General features: G+C 48.5%; 1 protein-coding gene across 1 annotated transcript in view; it reads right to left on the bottom strand.

Moving 5' to 3' along the window:
* The window catches only part of LOC145339220 (sprouty-related, EVH1 domain-containing protein 1-like), a gene marked incomplete at its 3' end in the record, with an annotated part of 34,128 nt that extends 27,937 nt beyond the window's left edge, over positions 1 to 6,191 (bottom strand). Inside the window, exon 1 of the mRNA XM_080183616.1 lies at positions 6,026 to 6,191. Within this exon, the coding sequence (XP_080039742.1) occupies positions 6,026 to 6,090 (65 nt within the window). The remainder of the gene's footprint in view (positions 1 to 6,025) is intronic.
* Positions 6,192 to 15,890: the final 9,699 nt, after the last annotated feature.

Genomic DNA, 15,890 nt, shown 5'->3' with positions numbered 1-15,890 from the left:
GCACCGGGGTGTGACAGACTGGATTGGGCGTGGGGCGTCGGAAGTGGGCTTGAATCCCTGTCCCACGCTCCCAACACAGACCCCTCGGCAGGCCGCATTCCAGGCAACGCCTGCGGATCCCAACTTGGGTCACTGCCTGTGTGAAGTCTGCACATTCTCCCCGTGTCTGCGTGGGTTTCCTTGGGGTGCTCCGGTTTCCTCCCACAGTCCGTAAGACGCGCTGGTTCGGGTGCGTCGGCCGTGCTAAATCCTCCCTCGGTGTAACCCGAACCGGAGTGTGGCGACTCGGGAGATTTTCACAGTAACTTCATTGCGGTGTTAGTGTCAGCGTTACTTGTGGCACTAATAAATAAACTTAAAAACATTCACCCTGTGGGACAGAGCCCCACATGGGGGTGGGGGGGGGGGAGTCATGTGTCCAGGTCAGCCAGTCAGCCTGGGGCTGACCACGGACTTTCCCAGTCTGAGACTGGAGTCGTAGAGGTTGACGGCGTGAAAACAGGCCCTTCGGCCCAACTTGTCCATGCTGCCCCCTTTTTTTAAACCTCTACTAGGGGCAATTTAGCATGGCCAATCCACCTAACCTACACATCTTTGGACACTAAGGGGCAATTTAGCATGGCCAATCCATCTAACCTGCACATCTTTGGGCACTAAGGGGCAATTTAGCATGGCCAATCCACCTAACCTGCACATCTTTGGACACTAAGGGGCAATTTAGCATGGCCAATCTACCTAACCTAAACATCTTTGGATACTAAGGGGCAATTTAGCATGGCCAATCCACCTAACCTACACATCTTTAGACACTAAGGGGCAATTTAGCATGGCCAATCCACCTAAACTGCACATCTTTAGACACTAAGGGGCAATTTAGCATGGCCAATCCATCTAACCTGCACATCTTTGGACACTAAGGGGCAATTTAGCATGGCCAATCCACCTAACCTGCACATCTTTGGACACTAAGGGGCAATTTAGCATGGCCAATCTACCTAACCTACACATCTTTGGACACTAAGAGGCAATTTAGCATGGCCAATCCACCTAACCTGCACATGTTTGGACTGTGGGAGGAAACTGGAGGAAACCCACGCAGACATGGGGAGAACGTGCAGACTCCACACAGACAGTGACCCAAGGCTGGAGTCGAACCGTGGTCCCTGGTGAGGTGAGGCAGACATGCTAATCACTGTGCCACTCATTGCTGAGTGTCTCGCTCAGACATTTCAGAGGGGCAGCTGAGATTCAACCACACTGTTGTAGGTCAGACCGGGTAAGAGGGCAGATTTCCTCAACTAATGTGAACTTTTTTTGTTACAACTCTGGTAGTTTCACAACCTTTATTTGTAAGACTAGTATTTCATTCCAAGTTCATTCATTAAATTGAAATTCCTCAGCTTGGCAAGGTGATATCATCACCCCCCGTCCCCCATCCTCTCAATCCAAAAACCATCCCAACTTTGCTCCCACCCTGTCCCAGGAAGAAATATCACACGTTACAATATAGACCTAAGTTATATCAGCACAAATGTACGCATGTGTACACAAAATAGTCACTCGAGGTGAAGTCTAAGAGAAATTTTACTTTTGTGCGGACAATGAAGTTCTTTTCTACTCTTCTAAATCCCCGACTGAACTCCTCGGCAACTATTTTGTTGCTGAAAAAGAGACATGCTGTCGAAGCTTTTCATCTTGCACTCATCAGAACAGATTCGCAAGAGTACCAATCGTAAAACAATTTAAAACGCATGGGAAGAGTGCACTGACTGGCTGGCAATTGGACTCTGATTGGTAGAGGCCTTATCATGCAGAATGCACCAGGGAATAGTTAACTGCCAAGCCTTTGTTTAAATTCACGCCAATCTGATTGGTCAGAGGAATGATCAAAGGAATGGTTGTCCCCCCACAACTCTCTAGCGTGTGTTGAGTTGGAAAGGATGCAACACGGCAATATGCCAACTTCTACCAGGTGACTAGAACTACTGAACCTTATAATGGCCAAACTGGAACTTGTCCATCCAGCTTTTGGTTCTTCCTATCTTCCTAGTGATGAGGCAGGGCAAGAAAGGAAAAGGGAGGCAAATCCTGTACCCTGGAACCTACCACCTCATGGGGCGTTCTGTTCCAATGCCCAAAGATCCGTGGGCATTGGAAATCAACCCTCGCCCCTGGCAGAAACCCCCGAGCCCAAGATGGTCTCACCCTGAGAAATGAGGGACAGCTGTCAGAGGAAACATCCCCTCAACACCCACTCGATCGATGCCTTTCGTAGTACAGAATCCTTACAATGCAAAAGGAAGCCATTTAGCCCAAACGTGCACCAATAACAATCCCATCCAGACCTTATCCTGCAATCCCACGTATTTATCCTGATAGCAACCCCCAGCCAATAAGGGGCAATTTAGCATGGCCAATCCACCTAACCTGCACATCTTTGGACACTAGGGGGCAATTTAGCATGGCCAATCCACCTAACCCACTTATCTTTGGACACTAGGGGGCAATTTAGCATGGCCAATCCACCTAACCCGCACATCTTTGGACACTAAGGGACAATTTAGCATGGCCAATCCACCTAACCCGCACATCTTTGGACACTAAGGGACAATTTAGCATGGCCAATCCACCTAACCTACACATCTTTGGACACTAGGGGGCAATTTAGCATGGCCAATCCACCTAACCTGCACATCTTTGGACACTAAGGGGCAATTTAGCATGGCCAATCCACCTAACCTGCACATCTTTGGACACTAAGGAGCAATTTAGCATGGCCAATCCCCTTAACCTGCACATCTTTGGACACTAAGGGACAATTTAGCATGGCCAATCCACCTAACTTGCACATCTTTGGACACTAAGGGGCAATTTAGCATGGCCAATCCACCTAATCTACTCATCTTTGGACACTAAGGGGCAATTTAGCATGGCCAATCCACCTAACCCACACATCTTTGGACACTAAGGGGCAATTTAGCATGGCCAATCCACCTAACCCACACATCTTTGGACTCTAAGGGGCAATTTAGCATGGCCAATCCCCTTAACCTGCACATCTTTGGGCACTAAGGGGCAATTTAGCATGGCCAATCCACCTAACCTACACATCTTTGGACGCTAAGGGGCAATTTAGCATGGCCAATCCACCTAACCTACACATCTTTGGACACTAGGGGGCAATTTAGCATGGCCAATCCACCTAACCTACACATCTTTGGACACTAGGGGGCAATTTAGCATGGCCAATCCACCTAACCTACACATCTTTGGACACTAAGGGGCAATTTAGCATGGCCAATCCACCTAACCTACACATCTTTGGATTATGGGAAGAAACAGGACCAGCAGACAGGCACCACGACAGTTCAGTGACTATCACTGCTAGCTGTGCAGATACATGGATTTGGGCCGGTGTCTGTGGGAGTTTGCGCATTCTCCCCGTGCTTGCGTGGGTTTTCTCCGAGTGCTCCGGTTTCCTCCCACACCCCAAAGATGTGCTGTTAGGCTGATTGGTGTAACAAATTAGTCTCCCCTCAATCTGGTTTCCAATGGGGGTACCATAAGCGTAGACATGGGTCAAGGGTGGAGGAGGAAAAGCACATTGTTAAGATGGCGGCGCGGGCTCGTTGGGCCGAAGGGCCTGTTTCCCGTGCTGTGTTGTTCTTTGTTCACCCAGAGGAAACCCACGCAGAGATACAGGGAGAACATGCAGACTCTGCACAGACAGCAACCCAAACTGGGCATTGAACCCTGGGTCCCTGGCGCTGTGAGGCAGCAGTGCTAAAACCACTGTGCCATCCTGTTAGGTTTCACCTTTGGCAAGGAATAGGGACCAGCCTGCTCAAAGCTGGAAACCTGAGCCAACCAGCCCAAAAATCGGGAGTGCAGCGAAAAGATACCTGGACCCCACCTCAAGAGCCCCTGGAAGGGGAGAAGGAATGAAAGGACCCCTCAAGATTTCAGTGGATTTCCATATATCAAGCACCGTAAATGGAACCCTTACACATCCATACCAGTTACTTCTCTATCATATTCGAAACAGCAATAGCCTCCCTAAGATAGGAGTATGAATGAAGTCAAATACACAGAGAGAGAGAGAGAGAGAGGGGAACTGTGGCCTTGATAATTCTCAATGCAGGCCATGCTGGATACATACATATATATTATCCATATAATTTTGTGAATGGAGGATCATGTGATCCATCCAGGGTCGCTTGAACACAACAGGTGAAAAAAAAGGGGAGAAAAGATAGCAAAAAAAATGTAGCAAAAAATGTAGCAAAACTCCAAAGGGAAGAGAGAGGAAAGAGATACAATAATTGCAACATTATTTGTTACACACCCACATTGATACACATCCCCAAACACCGCGGATACATTGAAACAGGGACCTTTTTTTTGTGAATGGACCCCCAATGCAAATGAGGCGATTGAGAAAGGGAATGGCTTCTCGCCTCCCATCTTAAAAATGATCAATTTCATTCACAAAAATATTTTTTTGTGTGGGGGGGGGGGATGTCAATTTGTAAGATCAGGGTGAAATTGCAAGAGAGATGGACAAGATAAATTAGATGGGGGGGGGAGGAGGAATGCTAACTTGTAATATTAGGTTGAAATTACAAGATATTAACAAAAAAATGAATTCATACATGGGGAGAAATTTTAATTTGTAATATAGGGCTGAAATTACAAGATATTAACAGAAATGAATTAATAGATGGGGAGAAATTTCAGTTTGTAATATTAACATGAAATTACAAGATATTAATACAAAAATGAAGTAATAGATGGGGAGAAATTTCAATTTGTAACATAAGGCTGAAATTACAAGATATTAATACAAAAATGATGTAATAGATGGGGAGAAATTTCAGTGTGTAATAAGGCTGAAATTACAAGATATTAAGAAAAATGAATTAATGGGGGAGAAATTTCAGTTTGTAATAAGGCTGAAATTACAAGATATTAAAAATGAATTAATAGATGGGGAGAAATTTCAGTTTGTAATATAAGGCTGAAATTACAAAATATTAAGAAAAATGAATTAATGGGGGAGAAATTTCAGTTTGTAATATCAGGCTGAAATTACAAGATATTAACAGAAATGAATTAATAGATGGGGGAGAAATTTTAATTTGTAATAAGGCTGAAATTACAAGATATTAAGAAAAATGAATTAATAGATGGGGGAAATTTCAATTTGTAATATTAGCATGAAATTACAAGATATTAAAAATGAATTAATAGATGGGGGGAAATTTCAATTTGTAATATTAGCATGAAATTACAAGATATTAAAAATGAATTAATAGATGGGGGGAAATTTCAATTTCTAATATTAGCATGAAATTACAAGATGAAAAATGAATTAATAGATGGGGGGAAATTTCAATTTCTAATATTAGCATGAAATTACAAGATATGGAAAATGAATTAATAGATGGGGGAGAAATTTCAATTTGTAATATTAGCATGAAATTACAAGATATGAAAAATGAATTAATAGATGGGGGGGAAATTTCAATTTGTAATATTAGCATGAAATTACAAGATATGAAAAATGAATTAATAGATGGGGGAGAAATTTTAATTTGTAATATAGGGCTGAAATTACAAGATATTAACAAAAAATGAATTAATAGATGGGGGGGGAAATTTCAATTTGTAATATTAGCATGAAATTACAAGATATGAAAAATGAATTAATAGATGGGGGAGAAATTTCAGTTTGTAATAAGGCTGAAATTACAAGATACTAATAGAAATAACTAGATGGAGACATTTCAGTTTGCCATATCAAATTGAAATTTCAAGATATTGAGAGAAAAGAAATAGTTGGGGGGGGGAGAGATGCCAATTTGCAATCTCAGGTCCAAATTGCAAGGTTGGATGTGGGATAGTTAAGGTTATTTTTGCAGTGCTGCTGGAATCTCTCTCTCTCTCTCATACATATCATTCTAATTGTTTTCATGGTGAATATTCCAGGCCTCTCTCTCTCTCTTGTTAAACAGACTGGACTCACTCCTGATCCATGTTCTTCACGCTCCAGTTATAATATCGTCTCCCCTTTTCTCCAACATCTTCCATCAGACAGCAGCCATGTTTCCGCCAGCCTTGCTTTGCCTTTTATTATCTATATTCACATCTGGATATATAAATATGTATTTTGGTATAAAAAACAAAACCAATCTCTGATTATTTCCCCCCCCCCACAACCCACCCCCCTACCCCCCCTCCCTCCCTTCCCACCACCCCCCCCTCCCACCCACCCACCCCTCCAGCACCCCACCACCCCCCTCCTCCTCCTCCTCCTCCCCCCCCGGATCTTCCAGCCACCCTATCCGGCGATGGGGAGTCTCGAACCGGCTGCTCTCACAGCCCACAGCCCGGTGCAGCTCCCCCCCACAACTCAGCCAGCCACTGGGTCCTAGCGCGCACCCCCCCCCCCCCAGCGTCCTCCTCCTACAACTCCTCACCACCCGACACCCCTCCTACTCCTCACAATGGAATGGCAGCGTTCTGCCCGGTCCTAGAGTCCACCCCTCTGTCTCAGAGTGTGTGTGAGGGAGAGGGAGAGATTTTGGGAGGCCATCCAGACAGATTAACTACAAGTGGGGTGGGGAGAGAGAGTGAGGGACTGAGTTGGGGGGGGTGGGGAAAGTGGGAGGAGTGAGGGTAGGGGGGGAAAGAGAGAGGATGGAGAGTATGGGGGAATGAGGGTGGGGGAGGAGTGAGTGGGAGGAAAGAGAGAGAGGGGGGAGTGAGTGGGTGGGGGGGGGAAGAGAGAGGGTGGGGGAATATGGGGGGAGGGAGGAATGGGGAGTTAGGGGAGGGGGGCTGAGGGAGTGGGAGGAGGGGGAGCAGGGAGTTGGGGGAGGGGCTGAGGGAGTTGGGGGAGGGGGACTGAGGGAGTGGGAGGAGGGGGAGCGGGGAGTTGGGGGAGGGGGGGGCTGAGGGAGTTGGGGGAGGGGGACTGAGGGAGTGGGAGGAGGGGGAGCAGGGAGTTGGGGGAGGGGCTGAGGGAGTTGGGGGAGGGGGACTGAGGGAGTGGGAGGAGGGGGAGCGGGGAGTTGGGGGAGGGGCTGAGGGAGTTGGGGGAGGGGGACTGAGGGAGTGGGAGGAGGGGGAGTGGGGAGTTGGGGGAGGGGGGCTGAGGGAGTGGGAGGAGGGGGAGCGGGGAGTTGGGGGAGGGACTGAGGGAGTTGGGGGAGGGGGACTGAGGGAGTGGGAGGAGGGGGAGTGGGGAGTTGGGGGAGGGGGGCTGAGGGAGTGGGAGGAGGGGGAGCGGGGAGTTGGGGGAGGGGGGGCTGAGGGAGTGGGAGGAGGGGTGAGGGATTGGGTGGGGGAGAGGGTGGGGGGTGAGGGAATGGATGGAGGGTAGGGGTTGAGGGAGTGGGTGGGGGAGTGGATTGGGGGAAATGAGGGTGAGGGAGTGGGTGGGGGGGTTGAAGGAGTGGGTGGCGGAAGAAGGAGGGTGAGGGAGTGGGTGGGGGAAGAGAGAGGGTGGGGGAGTGGCTGGTGGGGAATGAGGGCAGGGGAGAGTGGGTAGGGGTGGAGGGGGTGAGGAAGTGAGGGGGTGAGGGAATGGGAGGGTGAGGAGGCAAGAGGTAGGGGGAGAGGATGGGGAAGGGGATGTGGGTGGGGGAGAGAGGGGAAAATGAAGGGCGGGAAAGTGAGTTCAGGGGGAGTGGGTGGGGACGGGGTTGCTTGGGGGTAAAGTTGGGGAGAAAGAGTTGGAAATTTGGAGTTGTCGGAGAGTGGGGAAGAGTTGGCGGAAGATTTGATTTTAATTTGATTTATTATTGTCGCATGTATTAACATACAGTGAAAAATATTGTTTCTTGTGCGCTATACAGACAAAGCATACCGTTCATAGAGAAAGAAAGGAGAGGGTGCAGAATGTAGTGTTCCAATCATAGCTCGGGTGTAGAGAAAGATCAACTTAATGCAAGGTAAATCCATTCAAAAGTCTGACAGCAGGGAAGAAGCTGTTCTTGAGTCGGTTGGTGCGTGACCTCAGACTTTTGTATCTTTTTCCTGATGGAAGAAGGTGGAAGAGAGGATGTCCGGGGTGTGTGGGGTCCTTAAATGCTGGCTGCTTTTCCCGAGGCAGCGGGAAGTGTAGACAGAGTCAATGGATGGGAGGCTGGTTTGTGTGATGTATTGGGCTACATTCACAACCCTTTGTAGTTCCTTGCGGTCTTGGGCAGAGCAGGAGCCCAGACCAAGCTGTGATACAACCAGAAAGAATGCTTTCTATGGGGCATCTGTAAAAGTTGGTGAGAGTCGTAGCAGACATGCCAAATTTCCTTAGTCTTCTGAGAAAGTAGAGGCGTTGGTGGGGCTTTTATAGAACCCTACAGTGCAGGAAGAGGCCATTTGGCCCATTGAGTCTGCACCGAACACAATCCCATCCATTCCCTACATATTATACCCACTAATCTACACATTTCAGAACATTAAGGGGCAATTTTAGCATGGCCAATTAACCTAACCCACGCATTTTTGGACTGTTGGATGAAACCGGAGCACCTGGAGGAAACCCATGCAGACACGAGGAGAATGTGCAAACTCCACACAGAAGTGACCCGAGCGGGAATCAAACCCAGGACCCTGGCACTATGAGGCAGCAGTGCTAACCACTGTGCCACCATCCCATTCTGACAGTGACCCGAGCCGGGAATCGAACCCAGGATCCTGGAGCTGTGAAGCAGCAGTGCTAACCCACTGTGCTACCGTGCTGCTTTCTTAATTATGGTGTCAACATGGGGGACTAGGACAGAACAAAGAAAATTACAGCACAGGAACAGGCCTTTCTATTCCCATCCTATTCATAATTTGTCCAGAATCTCCATAAACCTCACTATCGTATCCGCTTCCACTACCACTAGATGTGCAGGTTAGATGGATTGGCCATGCTAAATTGCCCCTTAGTGTCCAAGATGTGTAGGTTAGATGGATTGACCATGCTAAATTGCCCCTTAGTGTCCAAAGATGTGTAGGTTAGGTGGATTGGCCATGCTAAATTGCCCCTTAGTGTCCAAAGATGTTCAGGTTAGGTGGATTGGCCATGCTAAATTGCCCCTTAGTGTCCAAAGATGTTCAGGTTAGGTGGATTGGCCATGCTAAATTGCCCCTTAGTGTCCAAAGATGTGTAGGTTAGGTGGATTGGCCATGCTAAATTGTCCCTTAGTGTCCAAAGATGTGCAGGTTAGGTGGATTGGCCATGCTAAATTGCCCCTTAGTGTCCAAAGATGTGTAGGTTAGGTGGATTGGCCATGCTAAATTGCCCCTTAGTGTCCAAAGATGTGCAGGTTAGGTGGATTGGCCATGTGTAGGTTAGGTGGATGTGTAGGTTAGGATTGGCCATGTGTAGGTTAGGTGGATTGGCCATGCTAAATTGTCCCTTAGTGTCCAAAGATGTGTAGGTTAGGTGGATTGGCCGTGCTAAATTGTCCCTTAGTGTCCAAAGATGTGTAGGTTAGGTGGATTGGCCATGCTAAATTGTCCCTTAGTGTCCAAAGATGTGTAGGTTAGGTGGATTGGCCATGCTAAATTGCTCCTAAGAGTCAGGTACATCAGTGGGGTAAATATGTGGGATTGTGGGGATAGGGTCTGGGTGAAGTGCCCTTTTGGAGAGTCAGTGCAGACTTGATGGGCCAAATGGCCTCTTTCTGCAATGTCGGGATTCTATGATTCACATGCACAAGGATTTGAGTCACGTCCTGTTACTCAGTTGTTGGGTTTTTGATTATTTGTGTGTGCTGACGATTATCTTCGCATTCTGAGTTATTCCTTTCGTTTACAGAATGCGAGATTCTCCAGCGTTTATTGCCCGCCCCTACTTGCCCCTTGAGAAGGTGAGCCACCTTCTTGGACCTCCCCTGCAGTCCCTGTGGTGTAGGTACACCCACAGTGCTGTTAGGGAGGGCGTTCCAGGATGGCCCCCTTCTGCACCGTAAGAATCCTGTGATTTCACCCTCCCCAGCATCCGGACTTGGGACAATTTAGCATGGCCATCTCGCCTAACCTGTGGGAACAGTTTCTCCCTGTCTACTCTGTCCAGCCCCCTCAGGATTTTGATCAAATCCCCTCTCTGCCTTCTCCTCTCCATAAGACATAGGAGCAGAATTAGGCCACTCGGCCCATCGAACTGGCTCCACCAGTCAATCATGGCTGATATTTTTCCCATCCCCATTTTCTCCTGATCCCCTTATTGATCAGGAACCTCTGTCTTAAAGGAGAGTTTGGGAATGTTGACAAGGGGATCAACCTCACATATTTACCCCACTGATCCACCTGCTTCTTAGAAGCAATTTAGCATGGCCAATCCACCTAACCTGCACATCTTTGGACACTAAGGGGCAATTTAGCTTGGCCAATCCACCTAACCTGCACATCTTTGGACATTAAGGGGCAATTTAGCTTGGCCAATCCACCTAACCTACACATCTTTGAACACTAAGGGACAATTTAGCATGGCCAATCCACCTAACCTGCACATCTTTGGACACTAAGGGGCAATTTAGCTTGGCCAATCCACCTAACCTGCACATCTTTGGACACTAAGGGGCAATTTAGCTTGGCCAATCCACCTAACCTACACATCTTTGGACACTAAGGGGCAATTTAGCATGGCCAATCCACCTAACCTACACATCTTTGGACACTAAGGGGCAATTTAGCATGGCCAATCTACCTAACCTACACATCTTTGAACACTAAGGGACAATTTAGCATGGCCAATCGACCTAATCTGCACATCTTTGGACACTAAGGGACAATTTAGCATGGCCAATCCACCTAACCTGCACATCTTTGGACACTAAGGGACAATTTAGCATGGCCAATCGACCTAACCTGTCTTCTTTGGACACTAAGTTATCCTCATAACTAAAATTTCTCATCCCTGGGATCATTCTGGTAAACCTCTTCTGCACTCACTCCGAGTGTGGCGCCCAGAACTGACCGACAATATTCCCGCTGGGGTCTAACTAGTGTCTTTTCAGTATAACCTCCTTGCTCTTGTACTTTCTGCTCCGATTCATACAGTCCAGGATATTGTGCACTTTACTAACTCCTCCTTCCACCTGTCCTTCTATCTTCAACGGTTTCCCCACACAGAAACACCCAGCTCTCCCTCGCTCCTGCACCCACTTAAGAATCGCACTCTCTGTGCTAAATCGTCTCTCCATGTTCCTCCTACCAATGTGAATCAGTTCATGTTTCTCTGCGTTCAATGTCAGTTGCTACCAGAGACTTTTGGTTCTAGACCCATCCCCTCACCCTCAGCCCCCTTCCGAGGCGGGGGAGGAACTTACATCTGTGCCCTCGAGACCGTCACAATTTTGAGATCGCCTCTCGTTCACCTCGGACACCTATATCAGACTCCTATTTATTGACGACAGCTCAGACCATTATTCCTACGAAACTCATGTCCAAACTCTGTGACCCCTTCGGCACCTCCCTCCGCACTAGATCCTAACTCACAGACCACAACCAGTAAGGGTAGGCGACAACACCTCCTCCACAATCTCCCTCAACACCGGTGCCCCACAAGGCTGTGTTCTCAGCCCCCTACTATACTCCTTATACACCTATGACTGTGTGACCAAATTCCCCTCCAATTCGATTTTCAAGTTTGTGTTGATGACACCATCGTAGTGGGTCAGATCTCAAACAATGACAGGGTACAGGAATGAGATCGAGAATCCGGTGAACTGGTACGGCGACAATAACCTCTCCCTCAATGTCAACAAAACAAAGGAGATAGTCATCGATTTTAGGAAGTGGAAAGGAGAACATGTCCCTGTCTACATCAACGGGGACAAAGTAGAAAAGGGTCGAGAGCTTTAAGTTTTTAGGTGTCCAGATCACCTGCTCTGGTCCCCCCCCCGTGCCGACACTGTAGTTAAGAAAGCCCCACCAACGCCTCTACTTTCTCAGAAGACTAAGGAAATTTGGCATGTCCGCTACGACTCTCACCAACTTTTACAGATGCCCCATAGAAAGCATTCTTTCTGGTTGTATCACAGCTTGGTCTGGGCTCCTGCTCTACCCAAGACCGCAAGGAACTACAAAGTGTTGCGAATGTAGCCCAATCCATCACACAAACCAGCCTCCCATCCATTGACTCTGTTTACACTTCCCACTGCCTCGGGGAAAAGCAGCCATAATAATTAAGGACCCCCCCACGTACCCCGGGCATTCTCTCTTCCACCTTCTTCTGTTGGAAAAAGATAAGAACATAAGAACATAAGAAATAGGAGCAGGAGTAGGCCATCCAGCCCTTCGAGCCTGCCCCGCCATTCAATAAGATCATGGCTGATCTGTCGTGGCTCAGTTCCACTTTCCCGCCCTCTCCCCATAATCCTTAATCCCCTCTCTTATCAAAAACCCATCAACCCGCGTCTTAAAAATATTTAGCGAGGCAGCCTCCACCACTTCAACGGGCAGAGAATTCCAGAGATTCACCACCCTTTGAGTGAAGAAGTTCCTCCTCAACTCCGTTCTAAACCGCCCCCCCTTTATCTTGAGGCTGTGCCCCCTAGTCCTACTGTCTTTTTTGAGCGGGAAGAGTCTTTCCACCTCTATCCTATCCATCCCATTCATCATCTTATACGTCTCAATGAGATCTCCCCTCATTCTTCTAAACTCTAACGAGTACAAGCCTAGTTTATTCAGCCTCTCCTCATAGCTCAACCCCCTCAACTCCGGTATCAGCCTAGTAAACCTCCTCTGCACTCCCTCCAAGGCCAAAATATCTTTGCGCAGGTGCGGCGCCCAAAAATGCACACAGTACTCCAGTTGCGGCCTCACCAATGCCCTATACAGCTGCAGCAAGACCTCCCTACTTTTATATTCAATCCCCCTCGCTATGAAGGCCAGCATCCCATTCGCCTTCCTGACCACCTGCTGCACCTGCAAGCTGGGTTTTTGCGACTCATGCACAAGGACCCCGAGGTCCCTCTGCACCGTCGCCTGCTGCAGTTTTTCGCCCCGTAAGTAATAGTCCTTCCTACCATTCTTCCTACCAAAGTGGACCACCTCACACTTGCCAACATTAAATTCCATTTGCCATTTCCTGGCCCATTCGCCCAGCCTATCCAGATCCTTCTGCAGACTCTCCACACCCTCCGCACAATTTGCCGTTCCCCCAATCTTGGTGTCATCAGCAAATTTCGACACTCTACACTCGGTTCCCTCCTCCAGATCATCTATATAAATGGTAAAAAGCTGAGGCCCCAGCACCGACCCCTGGGGCACTCCACTAGTCACCATCCGCCAATCCGAATAGCACCCGTTGACCCCCACTCTCTGCCTCCTATTTGACAACCAATCCTCTATCCACGCTAACACCCTACCCCCAACTCCATGTCCCCTTACCTTCTGCAATAACCTCTTGTGAGGCACTTTGTCAAACGCCTTCTGAAAATCTAGAAAGACCACATCCACCGGCTCTCCTCTATCCACTGCCCTAGACACACCCTCATAGAACTCCAGTAAATTTGTCAGACACGACTTCCCTTTAATGAAACCGTGCTGCGTCTGTTCTATCAAGCAATTCCCTTCAAGATGCCTTGCAATTTCCTCCTTAATGACAGATTCTAACATTTTACCTACCACAGACGTTAAACTAACCGGCCTATAATTCCCCGCCTTTTGCCTGGCACCCTTCTTAAACAACGGCGTAACATTAGCCGTTTTCCAATCATCCGGCACTTCCCCGGAATCCAGCGACGTTTGGAAAATAACCACCAAGGCATCCACTATCACCTCCGCCATTTCTTTCAGAACCCTCGGATGCATTCCATCCGGTCCTGGGGACTTGTCCACAATCAGCCCCTCCAGTCTGTCGAGCACCGCCTCTCTAGTAACAGTCCAGAGTTGTGTTGTGGTTCTTTGTCAATCTTTGTTGATATTTAAACCTCTCCCAATCCTCTTCTCGCCCACTACTCTTAGCTACTCTAAATTCCTCCGCTTTTAGTTTAACACTTTCCTTCACCTCCTTCGTTATCCATGGCTTATTACCTCTCCTCCTACGGTCCTTTTTGACCATCGGAATAAATTTCTGTTGAGCACCAAGAAAGATCTCCTTAAAGATCCTCCACTGCTCCTCAACAGACCCTCCCTCCAACGCGCTCCCCCAGTCCACATTCGCCAATTCTTCTCTCATCCTACCGTACTCCCCTCTATTCAAACAAAGGACGCGCGTCCGGGAACCCACTTTCTCCTCCTCCATCTGCACCAGAAACTCCACCATACAATGATCACTCTCCCCAAGAGGATCCTTCACCGCAAGGTCCCTAATTCTACCCGCCTCATTACATACCACCAAATCCAAGATAGCTCGCTCCCTCGTCGGCTCCAACACACACTGTTCCAGGAAACTATCCCGGCAGCATTCCAAGAACTCCTCCTCGAGCCCACCGTGTCCAACATGGGTCGACCAATCAATATGCAGATTGAAATCCCCCATAACTACGGCCGTCCCATTCCTGCACGCCGCACTTATTTGCGCGTTAACAGCCCGCCCCACCTCCAGATCATTATTTGGGGGCCTATAGACGACACCCACCAGCGTCTTCCTCCCTTTGCTGTTCCTAATCTCCACCCACAACGATTCCACCCTCTGCTCCTTGGCCCCAATATCATCCCTTGCTACCACCGTGATGCTATCCTTAATCAGCAGAGCTACGCTCCCCCCTTTTCCCTCCTGCCTATCCTTCCTAAACACTTGATAGCCCTGTACATTCAGCTCCCAGTCCCTGTCACCCTGCAGCCATGTCTCTGTAATGGCCACCAGATCGTATCCATTTGTGTCGATCTGCGCCACCAGCTCATCCACTTTATTCCGAATGCTTCGTGCATTCAGATAAAGTGCTTTCATCCCAGCCTTCACCTGGACCCTATTTGCCGGAACGCCACCACCTATACTCACGCCCCCCACTCCCTTTATTATTGGGACATCCTCGGCCTCTTCCCTTACATGTACCCTCTCCTTAACTTTAGACCTCGTAAGGTCACCTACCCTCGCACCCTCCCCCCCCCCTAATTAGTTTAAAGCCCTGTCTACAGTCCTCTTTACTCGATTCGCCAGCACTCTGGTCCCAGCATGGTTCAGACCAACGCCATCCCGCCCGAACAGGTTCCACCTACCCCAATACTGGTGCCAATGCCCCATAAATTCAAACCCATTCCTCCCACAAAAGTCTGAGGTCACGTACCGACCGACTCAAGAACAGCTTCTTCCCTGCTGCTGTCAGACTTTTGAATGGTCCTACCTCGCATTAAGTTGATCTTTCTCTACACCCTCGCTATGACTGGAACTCTACATTCTGCACCCTCTCCTTTCCTTCTCTATGAACGGTATGTTTTATCTGTATAACATGCTGTATGCTAATACATGCGACAATAATAAATCAAATTAAAAACAAAGTCAACTAAATCTTCTAGAAAGTTCCAGCCCTTGCTCCGGAAATTCTCCAGAGAACTTGAGATGTTGGATGGGATTCTGGTCTAATGGGGGTGGGGTGTTGGGGGGGGTGGTGTTGGGGGGGAGGGAGGTAGATGGGATTCTGGTCTAATGGGGGTGGGGGTTTAGGGGGAGGGTGGGCGGTTCTGTTGTGAGGTGTAACACTGGTTGCCAGTCTCCCAAGCTTTGTTTTTAAGCGCAATCATCTCCATGACAGTGAGTGGAGCTGGTTATCAAATGGAAATGAGTTTTTCAATATAATTAGCGAGCCCAGGGCAGCATTCTCTGGATCCACTCGTCTCTCCCCCCACTCCCACCCATGCCCACCCCCCCCACCCCACCTGCCCTCCCTTTGAAGCCCCGCTCAAGAGTTGCGGGTAAGAGGAGCGTTTGCCCTTTGGGTTGTGCCAAC

Source organism: Carcharhinus amblyrhynchos, unplaced genomic scaffold (genome assembly GCF_965287045.1).
Source record: "Carcharhinus amblyrhynchos unplaced genomic scaffold, sCarAmb.v2.hapA chromosome_348, whole genome shotgun sequence".
Lineage (NCBI taxonomy): Eukaryota > Metazoa > Chordata > Chondrichthyes > Carcharhiniformes > Carcharhinidae > Carcharhinus > Carcharhinus amblyrhynchos.
The sequence above is the reverse complement of the archived record's forward strand: the minus strand, read 5'-3'. Positions and strand labels throughout refer to the sequence as shown.